The 15,186-nt window shown below is 41.3% G+C and overlaps 2 protein-coding genes across 8 annotated transcripts; both read left to right on the top strand.

Moving 5' to 3' along the window:
- Nucleotides 1–2,667: 2,667 nt before the first annotated feature.
- Nucleotides 2,668–7,994, top strand: LOC129598126 (ADAMTS-like protein 4). 3 transcript variants are annotated; one of them, XM_055495883.1, is made up of 8 exons: nt 2,668–2,999; nt 3,080–3,215; nt 3,289–3,565; nt 4,061–4,323; nt 4,857–5,060; nt 5,900–6,070; nt 6,672–6,867; nt 7,255–7,994. In XM_055495883.1, the coding sequence occupies exons 3-8, from the start codon at nt 3,431–3,433 to the stop codon at nt 7,480–7,482; spliced, it is 1,197 nt and encodes a 398-aa protein (XP_055351858.1). In that variant the 5' UTR covers nt 2,668–2,999; nt 3,080–3,215; nt 3,289–3,430; the 3' UTR covers nt 7,483–7,994. The 3 variants fall into 3 exon arrangements, with proteins under 3 accessions (XP_055351858.1, XP_055351860.1, XP_055351859.1); XM_055495885.1 differs by having other exon boundaries at nt 2,668–3,215; nt 3,289–3,547; XM_055495884.1 differs by having other exon boundaries at nt 2,668–3,565.
- A 198-nt stretch (nt 7,995–8,192) lies between these two features.
- LOC129598129 (papilin-like) lies at nt 8,193–14,866 on the top strand. 5 transcript variants are annotated; one of them, XM_055495894.1, is made up of 8 exons: nt 8,193–8,432; nt 9,284–9,465; nt 9,541–9,775; nt 10,862–11,126; nt 11,910–12,498; nt 13,264–13,386; nt 13,969–14,157; nt 14,322–14,637. In XM_055495894.1, the coding sequence occupies exons 5-7, from the start codon at nt 11,928–11,930 to the stop codon at nt 14,082–14,084; spliced, it is 810 nt and encodes a 269-aa protein (XP_055351869.1). In that variant the 5' UTR covers nt 8,193–8,432; nt 9,284–9,465; nt 9,541–9,775; nt 10,862–11,126; nt 11,910–11,927; the 3' UTR covers nt 14,085–14,157; nt 14,322–14,637. The 5 variants fall into 5 exon arrangements, with proteins under 5 accessions (XP_055351869.1, XP_055351865.1, XP_055351868.1 ...); XM_055495890.1 differs by lacking the exons at nt 8,193–8,432; nt 9,284–9,465; nt 9,541–9,775; nt 10,862–11,126 and adding an exon at nt 14,680–14,866 and having other exon boundaries at nt 11,786–12,498; nt 14,322–14,618; XM_055495893.1 differs by lacking the exons at nt 8,193–8,432; nt 9,284–9,465; nt 9,541–9,775; nt 10,862–11,126 and adding an exon at nt 14,803–14,850 and having other exon boundaries at nt 11,786–12,498; nt 14,322–14,385.
- The last annotated feature ends 320 nt before the right edge of the window (nt 14,867–15,186 follow it).

Raw genomic sequence — 15,186 nt, 5'->3', positions numbered from 1 at the left:
TACCATTAAATGACGTAAAATTTTTTCCCCGAATTCTTCTGTTGAGTTTGTACTCAGGAACACCAAAAAAGCTTCGAATCCATTAAATTTTTTGACTAATAACGCCATAGTTTTCAATATTTCGACCTTTAGGTGCTGTATTCATCATAATCATGTATTGCCATTGCACTACATCGCGCCACAAAACTTCTCCCTGCAGTTGTGCAGTAACCGGCAAAAGTCGCTGCTAGTATTGTCATTACTCTGTATTATTAGTATTATTTTCAGTGGCAGTATTATTTACCGGTGTATAATATAATTATTTGTTGGAAAGTGTTTATCCGTCTCGTACACGGGATGCGGAGGTAACCAGAACCATTTCCACACGCTGGAACATTGCGCAGGCTTCTGCGCACAATGTAAGTGTCAGTCTTCTCAAATAAAATTGCCGCGCATGGGGAAAAAAGCGTTGAAGAGATGGATGCGCCGGTGACTGGCCGTGCTAGGGTGGTGGCTGACTGTTCCGCTTCCCCGGCTACTCGGAGCACTGGCCTTGACCCGAGGCTCCGTAGAGCGGGAAGTTCCGCTTTCCCTCCGAAAAATTATTAAGACCTGAAATTCCAGGGACTTGAAAATATGAGAAGGAAATGAGTTGCGGTATGAGAATATTAAATAAGCCCGAACAAAAATTCCTCAGAATCACACAAAGCAACAGAAACATTGCAGTGGTATATTGGCGTTTATTAAACTGTTGCCGTGTCTGCTGGAAAATTATACAAGACTACGAAAAAAAGTTTGCGTAATTAATACACCAGTTTAAGACATTTGCATACTGTACATACAAACAGATCTGGATAATCCTGTAGCAGTTTACACAATTTGCTGTCATAGAAGTAGATTCCGAGGGTACGTTGCCGTTGCACTACGAATACGATGCACATTCATGTGTGCTAAGCGCAGTCCGCAAAACGAAGAATATATTATGTACAACAGGAAATATAGAGTATTCTTCTGGCTCAGCCGGTTGATGTATCATGTAGGGACTGTGGAGAGTGTTTCGCTCAGTTCGCTGTACGAGCGTTCGTAATGATAACCGAATCGGCAAAAATACTTAAGGAGATTTAGTGTAAATATGAATATTATATGATAACACAAAATGTAGTAGCAAATAAGAGCATTTATCCATACAGTATTTGTCGGCACCTGTACCTCACGATGTACGTCGTAATGTTGGTTTGGCAACTTTTCTTATTATCTTATTGTTTACAAGAATTAAAAAAACTTATGCTTAAGCAATATTTACTGCACTTGGGTGATATCTGGAATTCTGGATAATGTAGCAGTAGTTTACAAAATGGCTGACGTAACGTAGGCTGTGATGATGCCGTTACACTACGATGCGCATCAATCCATGGCCAGTGTATGGGTGCAACTGTCTGTATACTGTACGGAGACTGCCCTAGCCGAATAAAGAAGGATAAATATGATTCCGGATTTCCCGATTGATATTTGAATAGAGTTGGGCTAGTAGCTGTACATGTAAGGAAATCTGTACCGTACCGGCGTACCGTGTTCTGCATTTGGCGTGGGATGTCCGGCCCGCAGCTGCTCGATCCAGTGCCCGTACGGCTACGAGAACGACCCTTTTGCCTGCGCGTACGCCGCCTGCACCGTGCAGACCCTGCCCAACGGGGATTTCGTCCGCGCCTGCACATCTCGATATACTAGCATGCCGTAATACTAATTTGCCCAGTCTGATTATAAAATATTACTTGGAGTGTAGATATTTGCCTCCTTAATTACCGTACTTTTACCTGTGTATACTTTAAATAAATTTTATTCGTTATGATTATAAATAAAATCTGCTGGTTTATTTGTAATAACAGCACCGATGGCTTGCACGTTTATTACTGATACCGCAATTAATTTAATTTCCATTATTTTTCAGAACAAATTTGTCTGAAGTAACTGTTGTATGCTATATCTACCACGAACAGTACGTACTCATGCGCAGCATACCGACTGACCCTGTCGACAAATGCACCAGCAAGCAAATAATCGAAGCAAAAACGATATCAGCAATTTATGAAAGTGACATGTGAATTGCGAGTAACTGCAAAAAGAACGGCGAAAGTTTCTACGTAGTCGGATACGAGTATTATGGTGTAAACAGTAGTCCACCCAAACAAAGCGGCTATCGCATCTGATCCTCGTTGATTGGTGGGTGTCATCAATTGAGGCAACAAATGCGAGTGAGCTGCGATGCCGGGCCGCCGGCCTGACAAAAGGAAGCTTAAGCGGCAGCATTGCTCCCTAGGCCATCGACGGCACCGCCTGCCTTGACGACAACACGGCCGTCAGGGTGCGCGGGAAATGTGTCGTAATGATTCTTGGATGCCCACGTTGATGATAGACAAGCGTACTTTCGTTAAGATTTGAGACCACGGCGAAATTATACAGTCTGTTAACTCTGTACTCTGCAGTCTATACTACGGAATCGAATAATTACTTAATATTATGGCGGTAACACGAAACCGCCGTACGCATTAATGCAACTGAGCCTGTCGCAGCGTCTACCACTGTGTGCGGTGGTTTGTCTGTCGACAACTGTCTGTTCGAATCCTTTGAACTGAATTTTCAGCTCATTTATGATTGACTGACATTTAAGTAAGCTTTTAATAGATTTTCTCATTTCTAAGATTTCTTTGGTGATTCTTTCTTGTACTCGGTTGTCTTGAGACTTTGTCTTTTCAATTAAATACATCATTGAAAATCATCATCATCATCTAAAATGCATTATTGAAAAGGTTTTGAATTCTAACTGTTGGCTGCCTAAATTGGTGGTTTTTATCCGACTGTGAATTTGCCCATGCTGGAATCCCTCATCCTTGCGTCACCGACGTTTATGTACTTAATATTAGGCAACAGCGTCAGCGATGCAGGGACTTGTGTTTCGGTTTGGGTTTGGGTTTCGGTGCTTTGGTTTCGGTTTAGGTTTAGCATTCTGCGGCAGTCAGCAAGTAATTGCGAGTCTTTCTTTGACTTTCCAAATAATGAACTTGTCAGTGATTAATCACTAATCAGCTCCTGAATTTCGTAGTCTGTTGGCTGCGATAAGCTTTTTTGAAAGACTGGGATCCCTGCTGCAAGAGGACAACTGTCGCCCTGTGGCGACGATGCATCGTCCTGCAAGTTCATGGAGGGATTGTACGACGACAGCGATGTTCCCGAATCCTGTACGCTTTGTCGATGCTGCTCTTTCTCGAGGATTTCTCTAACTTTACGGCCGTAATAAGGATGTATCTGTAGCGTACGCGGAATTCCTGATCATCCGCAGCGGGTCGACCAACAATCAGATCCGCGAGCGGCGTCCCTCGGAGAACTACCTGGCCATGCGCAACATCAGCGGCGAGCACGTTTTGAACGGGGACTTCAAGGTGGAGAGCGGCAAATGCCAGATGCTCATTGCGGCCCGCGGGTACCCTCTTCACTTACTATTGTGAGAGCCCCATGTTTCCCCCGGCCGAATTTCTCACGGCCCGCGGACGGCGGACCCACCACCGAACCGGTTGGCCATTGCAAATGGGCACGCAAAATGTTCTGCGAGACTTTGCAAAATAAAATATCTGTTACTATTAACACTATATATATATATTTGTTAAGTTTTCGGTTGTAGCTTGTATGTGAGGATCCTGGCTTGTGTAACTGTGTTAAGTAGTTTTTTTCAGTCTGAATATAACCGAAGACTGCAGTTAGAGATGTAACGTAGTGCACGGGCGTTAGTACGAGTTTGTTGAAATCGGAAGTTACGCATCTGTTATCGTGCAGATTAAAAATTTAATCGAATGTGAGAATTTTTTCCTCCGTTTCCTGTTTCCATTTTATAAGGAAGCATTTGAAGTTGGCAGGATTATTTTGGATACGGTGCGCGACCTAGGTATTTCACTCGGATATGCAATTTTCTGTTGAAAATTCCACTAAATTGTGCAAAATATTTAGCGAAAAACGAAGTCTTGTGAACATTGCAGTGAAAGTCTTGAGAAAGTATCCGGCAATGAAAATCCAGGTTTTTTTTGTGTAGATGCTGCATCAGGAAGCCAACCCCGGTGTGTTGTACGAATTCTACGCGCCCAGCGGCGCCAATGACGTGCGCCCGCTGAGTTTCGATCGCCTGGCTGGCGCGTTCCTACGGACCCTGCAGCTCCAGCTGCGGCGGCGGCCGGCAGAGTCGGCCGGTGGTGTGTGCCGCACCATCGACTACGAACCGGTGGAAGACGAATTATGCGATGCGCTGGTCAAGCCGCAGGCCAGTCGGCAGTGCAGTGTCGATCCGTGTCCCGCATTGTAAGAGCATGCACGATGCTGATTTTATAAACTGCCTGGCTTTGCGACAGAATTTTTTGTGTTATGTAATTGGCATTGATTTATCTTTGCGTAACTTTTTGGTATTTTTATATGCTGTTGTTTTTAAAAATCATTCATTTTAAATTCTGTGGAAACACGACTAAATCCGGATTTGTATGGATTTTTTCGTGTCATTTAAACCAATAATACGAGATTTGAAGAAAAAGCCAGATCATGGAATACGTTTAGCAAAAAATCATGGTGAAAATATTATGAGCAGTTCAGTGCGTGGTTTTAATTATAGAATTTATACTCAGCTTTTACGCAGTTTTTAGAATTAAGTAATTTTGAAATTTAGGGAAGGGAGGTAGTGCATGACCATATGAGGATATTCGAAAATTTTTTGTTTTATTTTTTTAAAAGTAATTTCGACAAAAATAATGTTTCATGTTGTGAAAATACTGGAAAAAATTAAAACAAATTGCAGAATAAATTGGCTTTTTATTCCTGAACATTATTTCGTTGGCTTGCAGTTGGAAGGTGGGCGAGTGGGAGGCGTGCAGCGCCTCGTGCGGCGGCGGCACGCAGTACCGCAGCGTCGTCTGCGTGCAGGTTGTGGGCGACTACACCACCGTGGTGCCGGACGCCCAGTGCAAGGCCGGTCATTCTGAACTGGAAGTGGCGAGGAATTGCGACCAGTTCAAGTGTCCTATTGGAAGGTCGGCGGGTGGTCACCGGTTAGCGCTTATCCGGAATTTCCCTTTAATTATCTTGCGACTAATGCCAGTTCTGAAGAGAGATCGGATTGATTTTATGGGTTTTATCGATGGAACGTAGTGTAACGGATTTGCACTGAATTATTCGGTGAATCGTATTGCTCAGTAAAAATCTGGTGTAACAATTTATGCGGATGGAGAATCGAATCGTTTTCCGAAATCGAATTTTACGTGTTTTTGTCCTTATAAAAAATTTCCTGTTTTGACAGTTAACAATGAATAATCTTATGAGAACCAAAAATAAATTGTATGTATGGGTATTTGTTAATTTACACTTCTTTTTATCAAGTTGCTATAATTTGCATCATAATTTTTTTATCAAGTTGCTATAATTTGTATAATACGCAATATGGTTGAAATAAATAGAAATACGGTAAAAAAAAATTCGCATCATAGTACGTATGTACGTATGTAAGGAGCTTGACCGATATTAAGAAAATGGTCTACGCATATGGCGGATCATTGTGGCAGTTGCAGAATTAATATGCTGATAAAATGAAATATTAATTGAAATTAATATAACTGTGTTTGTGTTGTGTTATCATTCTGTTTCCTCATTACGCAATTTGGTTATTTTCCAACATTATTTTGAATTTTTATTAAGTTAACGTTGTTTTGGGTCTTCACCTGCATTATTCGTTTTTTACTGTTTGAATATTTTCCAACATTACTTTGAGTTTTTATTGATTTTGTTTGGATCTTTACCTATACTGTATTATTCGTGTTTTATTGGTTGTTAATTTTTTATTATTTTTCAGAGTTTTTTTATTTTGATTATTTGTGTTTTATTACTGCCACAGTGTAATACATGCGGTCAGCGCAGCCGGACGCGTCGCGCCGTGTGCACCTCCGAGAACGGCACCGTCTACCCGTTGTCCATGTGCGCGTCGGCGGAGGAACCGGAACTGTCCGATGCCTGCGATAATGCGCCGCCCTGCGATGCCATGTGGTTTTTCACGGAACGGAGCAAAGTAGGTACTAATTGTTAGTTGGTGTTCCGATTTTTATATGACAATTTTGAGGCTTCCCCGTTTCTATTTGTATGTTTTGTGGCAATGTTTTTATTATTGCGTTAATTTTCGAATTCGTTTTCATATTTGGCAAGAGTCATTTACTGCAATATGATATTGCCGGCGTTTTGATTAATTTTCTGATGAACATTATCCGCATTTCGGCCTTCATTTGGCATAGGAAGGTGTTATAGTGCGTGGGCGTTGATATGTGACCTTTGGTCCATATCAATTCTTGAGGCTGTACTTGCAACCATAATCCAGCGGAATTTAAACTTTGCAATAAAATGGGTTTAAGCGTGAATTGAACTTGCGTAAAAAGATTAACTGCTACTAACGATAGAGAGATCTCTGTATATTGCATGGCGGTTCGGAATTGTAGAAATAAAATGGAATTTGTTCCTGGAAAAAAATGTGGAATACGTTTTAGATTATTATAGTTGTCAGCTGAATTGCATTTCGGTGACCTCACTGCGTTTCAGACCTGTAAAAATTTACTATACACGCGTATTTATAATCAGAGAACTGGCTGATTTGATTTGATTTTGCTGTGTGTTGGCAGTGTTCGATCGGCCATTTGCGGTGAAGGTGTGCAGACGCGCGAAGTCTTCTGCGGCACGGTGGACAACCGCAACGCCTCGCAGGTGGTCCGCGTGGCGACGGATCTGTGCGAGGCCGGGAGGAAGCTGGAGGGGAAGCAGAATTGCAAGGAGAACTTTACCTGCGACGGCCGGTGGTTCAGCGGGCCCTTGATGCCGGTGCGTGTGGTTTTGCTCCTACTTTAATAAATAAGCGGCAGTGGTTTTACATTTATTTTATTGATGTATTTTCTTGTAATTTTTCTGCTTTTATATAATTTCCCCGTGTTTCATTTCTGTTTTATATTTCTTCTTTTGAATTATTTTTTATTCTGTTTTTTTTTCTGCTGATTTTCTGTTAATGCTGATTTTCTGTTGCTTTTTTCAGTTTTGATATTTCTGTTTTTATAATTTTTGTATATTTGCGAATGTTTTATTCCTGTGTTATATATCTGATTAATGATTTTATAAATATTTTCAGTTTTTGTTCTGTTTATTTTCTATTATTACTTTTGTCTGTTTTTATATTTTTATTGTCATAATTTTCTATTTTCTTACGGTTTTTAGTGCACGCAAAAATGCGGCGACGGCTCGAAGCGGCGGTACATTATCTGTCTGAAGAACGACAGCGTGTTGGATTCGTCCAGCTGCGATAAAGAGGAGAAGTCGACTGACTCCGAGGATAGCAATACCGATCCCTGTGATAAAGGCCAGCGGACGTCTAAAAATGACGATGTGGTTTTTCCCGAAATATTCGTATATCGAGCGTACCGTTTCCTAAATGATATGACCTGATGATAAGTACTGTAGTGTTTTCGAATAATTAAAACATATCTATAGTAATTTTCTGTAACGCGCAGTAACAGGTAATGAAAGTTGTACCTGCTTCAATCGCTATGCGGAAACAACGGAACGGGAGAAAGCAATTTCTTTTCCACATCAATATTTTATTTTCAAGTTTGAAAATTTTTTCTTGTCAGTTTATTAAGAGTTTCAGGGGATGTTTTGGGTTAAAAATACTATTTTCATTTTAAAATTTGAATGCTTGGACGCGCTTGCTCTTTTGTTACGATTTTTAACAAACAATTTTATCGAATTCAGGGTCACTCAGCCATTTCACTACGAAATTCCTTATTTTTGAACGAGTATACGTCGTGGTGAGCGGCAGGCCTGACAATTATCGTCGTTAAATCGTAAATTATTTCCACATGTTATGTTGTCGAATGAAGTTCAATGGGTTGTCATCCGTAACAATTACCGTTTTTTTTTTAATTTTGTCACGCTGTACTGCATTAACCAAACGCTGGCCATATGACCATAGATTATAGATGTTATTCGTTGATTAATTTTAACAGTGGCTAATCACTGTGATGAATTCTTACTTATGGAGCAATGTCCGCAGTTGTACATTTTCTGTTTGGATGGTTGTTACTTTTTTCGGTGATATGATTTGAATTATCATTATCTAGGGATTTCTCGGTTCAACAACCGGCGCGGGAGCGGCCCAGAAGGACGGCGGGGTGGCGTGTGCGGAGACGGAGTTCGGGTGTTGTCCGGACAACTCCACCGTGGCCGAGGGACCCTACCGGGCCGGCTGCAACGCCACGGGACGGCGCCGACTCCATCGGAAGTAAACCGCGACAACGCCGCTTGAAGTCCGTCCCCATGTTCCCCATGGACAACAGCGGGACGCTGGATCTCAGCGCGGGATGATTGCGAACGCCACCGACATCACCGGCAGCTTGGTAAGGCACACTGCATCCGGTTTGCGGGGATTTTATTTCAGTAGGTAATATTATTATTCTATTTTTACTTATTATTATATTATTATTTTTTTGTTTCAGTGGTAATATATAAATATTTTAAATAAACACTAGTAATCAGACCAGGTATCGGCATTAGAAGAAAAATTATTTCTAGAGATAACAGGGAAAAACCGCAAGATGTCAATTTATTTTGAAGTAAAAGTTAAAAAGTAATGGGAGTGGACAAAAAGTTTACATGTTGTTTTCGTAAATACCACCCGATTAATCGTTACTCGAGTAGACGAGTAGGTATTAAATTAATGGCAGAATACAATCGGGTTTTGAACCACTGTACCACGAAATTCGATGCTCTACCGGTCTGATGTCTGGGACGTCTGGGAATTTATTTGAGGTACCGAATCACCGATTATACTGTACGCCGTTTTTACCGGAACACTTTTTTGAATAAATTCACACCGTCCGTGGAAATGTAACTGGAAATTACAGTAATAAAATGAACTGGAATCTCCATAGCAGCTTGTCCATTACATACCGCGCAGAAAAATACAGTTAAAAATTGCTTAAAATCAAACAATATTGCACGGAAACTGAAAAGTTAAAAAAATTAAAAAGCCAGTAAAACGTCAGGCGTATTGGTTATCTGAGTTTATGAAGGTATAATAATTACGAAATTATTGACGCCGTGTTTACTAGCTAAATTATTAAGGATTAAATTAATGACCTTTGCAAGTTAATACAAAATTTACCACAGTGAAATGCCGATTATTTGCGTATCATTATCAAGGATCTCTCGGTTTAAACACATTAATTTAAATTCTGGTTTGTTTTAGGAGAATAACCACCCATATGCATCTATCACCATCCAGAACCCACACCACCGCCCTACGAACCGGAAGCCCCTGTGGAGGGTGGACGTTCGTCTTCCTTCCCTGCCACCTCGTTTCAATGATGGATCCTGACGTTAGTTCGTGGAGGGACTGTACGTACGATGACAGCGATGTACCCGAATCCTGTAGGCTTTCCTCGTTATTCACTATCTGTTTGGGATTTCTCTCGGTTATAGCACGAAATAGTTGCTTTTGTATAGCGTACGCAGAATTCCTGATCATCCCCAACAGCGCCAAGGACGTGCGCCCGCTGAGTTTCGCCTGGCTGGCCCGCTCCTACGGGCCCTGCAGCTCCAGCTGCGGCGGCGGACGACAGAGTCGGCCGGTGGTGTGTGTCCGCACCAGCGACTACGAACCGGTGGACGACGAATTATGCGACGCGCTGGTCAAGCCGCAGGCCAGTCGGCAGTGCAGTGTCGATCCCTGTCTCGCATTGTAAGAGCATGCACGATGCTAATTTTGACTGTCTAAATTTACACCAGAATTTCATCTGTAAATTTTGATTTGCATTTCTTTGAATTTTAATTTGCAAATTTTAGTTTGCATTCTCTATAATCTTAATTTGCATTTAATTTCTGTAAATTTTGATTTTTAAATTTTAATTTGCATCTTTTTACCTTTGCGAAATTCCCATTTTGGTACGTTCTTTGAACAGTTTAAAAATTTTTACGATTTTTGAATTTATTTTATTAGCTTTTTATTTTTTACGTTTTTATATTTTTGGTACATTGGTAAAATATATATTAATTTTAAGCTTTGCGGAAGCACGATTAATCATTTATATAATTATGCGTGATTCCAAATTTTGGAACATTTTTATGTAATATGTAATTTCAACATAAAAGCCATGGCGAAAGTATTGTGCAGTTAATGAACATTCTGTTTACCGAATTTTATGTAGACTAACCGTCTAGCGTAGGTACAAAAAACCCTTCGAAGGTGAAATCCCATAATTGCACTTGTATCCTCGTAGCTTCAACAGCCTCTTTAAAATTTGTTTTGAAACGATAAAGTTATCTTTAAAGTTTTACAATACTTTAAAGGTTGCATATCACTTTGTTCATCATTCCATAATTCGGCATTTCTAACTAACTAAACTGCTGAATTTGCCGGAACTATAGCTCGTCCATTCCTCTTTCGCCGAAGTCGCATTATGCAGATGAATAACCCATGAAAATTTACAGTACTTTATAAAGTGTATGCTTCGTGAATATTTATTTTGAGACGAACCTTTTTAGTTAAGTGCAGTTTCCAATAAATTTAGAAGTCAGCATTACGAGAAAAAGGTCGCATTGCAGGATGGGTTTGCATGCCAATTTTTTTACGATGTACTTACTCCGTTATCCCATTACGCACTATACCTAATGCGAAGCTATACCGCCAAAGTAGCGCCAGTTGCGCTTAGAACTCGCTCCGGTCTGTCAATGCACGCCGAAGTGCATTTCTCTAGTATGTTTATTTTTTTGTGGTATACTTCCTCCTGCTTCTATATTTTTCGTTTTTTTTTACTACGATTTTTAGTGCACCCAAAAATGTGGCGGCGGATCGAAGCAGCGCGGGGTGGCGAGTGCGGAGACGGAGTTCGGCTGCTGTCCGGACAATTCCCCCGTGGTCGAGGGACCCTACGGGGCGGGCTGCAATGCCACGGCCAACGGTGTGGATTCAACCGGAGGTAAGCCGCGACAACGCCGCTTGAAATCCGTCCCCATGTTCCCCATGGACAACAACGGGACGCTCGACCTAAAACGCGACGGATACGAACGCCACCGACACCACCGACAGTTTGGTAAGGCACGCTGTGACCCATTTGCGGGGATTTTATTTCAGTAGACCATTTTATTATGAATTATTCCTTAATATATTATATTATATTATATTATTATATATATTATTATATTATTATATATTATTATTATATTATAACAGTTTTCATTTTATCTTAGCAGTAATATAAAAATATTTTAGAATAAAATCAAGTAATTTTTCTAAGTGAAACACTCGATTTTAAACAATAAGTAAAGTAGTACTCGTATTAGAACTGAGCAAGGAAAAATCGCACAACGCGATCTGTTTTGAACTAAAAATCGAAAGTTTATATGCCAGCCAGAACGTCGAAACGGTGGGAGGAGACAAAAATTGTTACATATTGTTTTGCGTAATTACTTTGCGCCTTATGGTCTTTGCGCCTTATGGTTACTCAAGTAGGACTAGGAACTGAAGTAATGGAATAACTCGAATTAAAATTTGAACCACTCTAATACGAAATTCGTTGTTTTACCGGGCGTTATTTGATGTACCGAATCATCGATCAAAGGTCGTTTTTTTACCGGAAAGTTTTCTGAATAAATTCACACCGTCCGTAAATAACATTCCCATCGTTTATGCCGTTTAACACGCCACCATAATAAATATGATATTCTGTATTGGACAACAACAAGAAAAGCGAGCACTGGTGTAAAAACAGTAAAAATTAGTTTAGCTAGTGTAAAAATGATTAAACAGTATTTCTTTTTTATCGTGGATGTGTGGTAAATCGAATACATCGGGAGCGTCGGCGTTTTTAACCCAGGACCTAGACGAGACGGACATGGTGACGACGGAGATGACCCCGGCGGACAACGACACGCGGACGCTGGGCGAGGACCTGGCCATGGCGCCCACCGGCCGCAAGGCCAAACTCTGCTCCCAACCCATGCTGCGCACCAACGACACCGCCGACGGGGCCGGCGCGGACGGACTGAGCGCCACCGACACCGACTGCGCCGCCTCCCAGTTCGGCTGTTGTTCGGACAACACCACGGCAGCCAGTGGCGCGAACCAGGAGGGCCAGCTACGAGGTCGCCGTGGAGGGCTCGGCAGCGGAATGTGTGAAGGATCCGAGTTCGGGTGCTGTCCGGACGGGAAAATGCAGGCCCGCGGACCGGACCATGCCGGGCGTAAGCCGATGAGCAGTAAACCGGCCGTTACGCAGGGAGAGTGTGCGCACACTGAGTTCGGGTGTTGCGCGGGCGGGCAGACGGTGGCGTTGGGCGCGGAACGCGAAGGCTGTCCGGAGAGTGACTGCGCAAACAGTTATCATGGCTGCTGTCCCGACGGGGTGACCTTCGCGCAGGGACCCGGCTATGAGGAGTGCCCGCACATCAAACAGCCCAAACAAAGTACGTATCACGATTATTTCGAAAAGTTTTCCTGAATAGTATAATATCATAAGTCAGCCAGTTTGTTCATTTTATTGTTATGAACATGTCGATGAAAAAATTGTTGACAGTGAAATATACTTAAGTTGGTATCGTTATTAATCAGCAGGGGTGTATTTCACAGTTATACCAGCAAATGTCTTTTAAGCTGAAACTCAAATATCCAATAACTAAAACAAAGTAGAACATCTCTGTTAATTATTGGGAAAATTTTTAGTTTTTTTTTATTAATGTACGCATTTGGAATTTCGAAGCTATTGAAAATTGCTATACAATAAATCGAATCATTTGAGAAATAAATATTGGAAAACTATATGTAGGTGTAGGTTTGATTTTGACGAAATAAAAATTCGTTAAATGTTTTCTGTCCAGATCCTTTGTCACTAATAGCTTCGCGAGGCTACATAACGAGCAAGGCCGGATAGCGCCACAGTACTACAATTTTGTTATTTGTTCACACACGGCCAGCTTGTCCTTCTCAGTTACAAACTTACAACTTTTTTAGTTTCCTTTTATTTATTCTGTTTTCATTTGGTTTATTCATTCTCTCAATACGCATACATGCTTTGAAAAGTGCAGCGAAAAAGTTGCCAGATAACCCAGAAAATCCGTTCACGATGCAGACGTTGGGTCAGGAAACTTACGTGATCGCTTACCGCTGATGTTGGAAGATTGGGAATTGGGATTGTTGCTGACTTTGTTTCTGTTCTGTGTGGTTGCCGATAGATTGTGAAATGTACTCGGAACAAGGTCCCTGCCGCAATTACAGCATCAAATGGCATTATGACTTTGATTACGGTGACTGTACGCGCTTCTGGTACGGCGGATGCGAAGGCAAACGACAACCGCGTAAGCGTTTGCAATTTTTTGTAAACTTTGTTTTAACGTAGCCTATCAATTTAAATTTTTCTGCGTTTAAATTTAATTAAACATAATTTAACTTTACGCTTAAAAATTCGAAATTTTATAATTAAATTAAAAGCAGAAGTTATGTATTTTAGTAATCACTAATCAGCTAAATTTTATAAAGTGGTATTTTAATCAGGTTTTTGATTTTTTTTGTAAGCTCTTTTTCAAAACTTGCATCGGCTGTAATCGTCTTGCGGCTTTTGAGCAGTATTATCGCTTAAACGTAGTGTAATGGATGTCTAAGGAGACGAAGCCACTAAATGACTGGAAATGGATTCATTTAATAACGACGATATAATTCCATGTGCTAATTTCGGTTTGAATTGCCTTTCCGAACACTTTTCGAATATGGAGTTGATTTTTTCATTCTGTTCAAAACTATTTGCCCGCTTTTAACTTTTACTTAACAAGAACGACGTTAATGAGATAAAAAATAACGTTATAGAAAAGAAGATTTTCTGGAATTTTTTTCGTAAATTAAACAAATTAGGAACTGTAATTTGTTTGTCTTGTTTGATGCAGAGCCGAAATGGCAGGCGGAATGTATCCGGCCCTCCGGGGCGGCGATGTGCCACCTCCCGACGGTGCACGGCCCCGGCCACCAAAATTTGAGGATGCTACGCCTTGTACGTCCGTGAGTGCTGCCTTTCCATTACGGCGGCTGTCTGGGCAACGAGAACCGCTTCGAGAGCCACCAGAATACCTGTCTCGGTAAGAAACGGGAGTTTTTTCCGCTCTGCCATGTATAAATGTTGTTCCCGATTTTTTCTTTCGATTTTGTGCTCGGAAATACCAAAAAAACTTTAGTTTTTTTAAGTTTTTATTGACTGTGATGATGCCGTAGCATTTAATATTTCGACCTTGAACTTTTTCAGATCGCCCTTTTTTATTGCCATTGCACTACATCAACCCGCTAAACTTCTCCACTTCATTTGTGCAGTAACGGGCAAAACTGGTTTTAGTACTTGGTTATCGGTCCACGGAGATACCTTACTATTGTTGAATTTATAATTTGTCTTCAGCATTTTTATTTGAAATATGCGGGCGTTAGTCGGTTTAACGCTATGATATTTCTCAGTGCACGATGTTTATTTGTCCATGTTTGTGTTTGTATTGAACAGCCATCTGCTGTATGCCGGTGGATGCGGGAGCGTGCGACGAGCGGCAATCGCGTAATTACTACGACATTTCTCAGGGAAAATGCTTGTCGTTTACTGTAGCCGCCCGCACAAGTTGCTCCATTGGCAGATCCGGCCGCTGCCTTCTCCCTGCACACACTGCGCTGAACAGCGAGCAATGTGAGGCCAAACATCCGTATACCTCACTCTGTGGGGCAACTTGTGCGGGCGGCTACAGTACAAACACCGGATGTGGCGGCAACCAGAACCATTTCCATATATTGGAACAGTGCGAAGGCTTCTGCACAGTGTAAGTGTTGAATTTTACTTAACGGAGATTATCGCTTTGGGTAGAAAATGTTGTAGAGCGTATTTTCCATCCGAAAGATCTTGAGATGCTAAAACCCCAACTAATAGTCATAAAGTCAGTTATGAGTAAAAATATAAATTATTTTTTGAGTATTAGTTAATACACCTTAACTAATACTATCGAATTACATTGTCTACAAACCGCTGCCACTGGCATAATTGAGCTGCGTTGCCATTGCACTACGATGCCCACGAATATATGCTTAGTGTTTTCAGTTTAATAGTCTCCAGTCTGTACCGAGACTGGGAATAA

The sequence above is a fragment of the Paramacrobiotus metropolitanus genome, unplaced genomic scaffold (assembly GCF_019649055.1).
Source record: "Paramacrobiotus metropolitanus isolate TYO unplaced genomic scaffold, Prichtersi_v1.0 Parri_scaffold0000115, whole genome shotgun sequence".
Classification (NCBI taxonomy): Eukaryota; Metazoa; Tardigrada; class Eutardigrada; order Parachela; family Macrobiotidae; genus Paramacrobiotus; species Paramacrobiotus metropolitanus.
The sequence above is the reverse complement of the archived record's forward strand: the minus strand, read 5'-3'. Positions and strand labels throughout refer to the sequence as shown.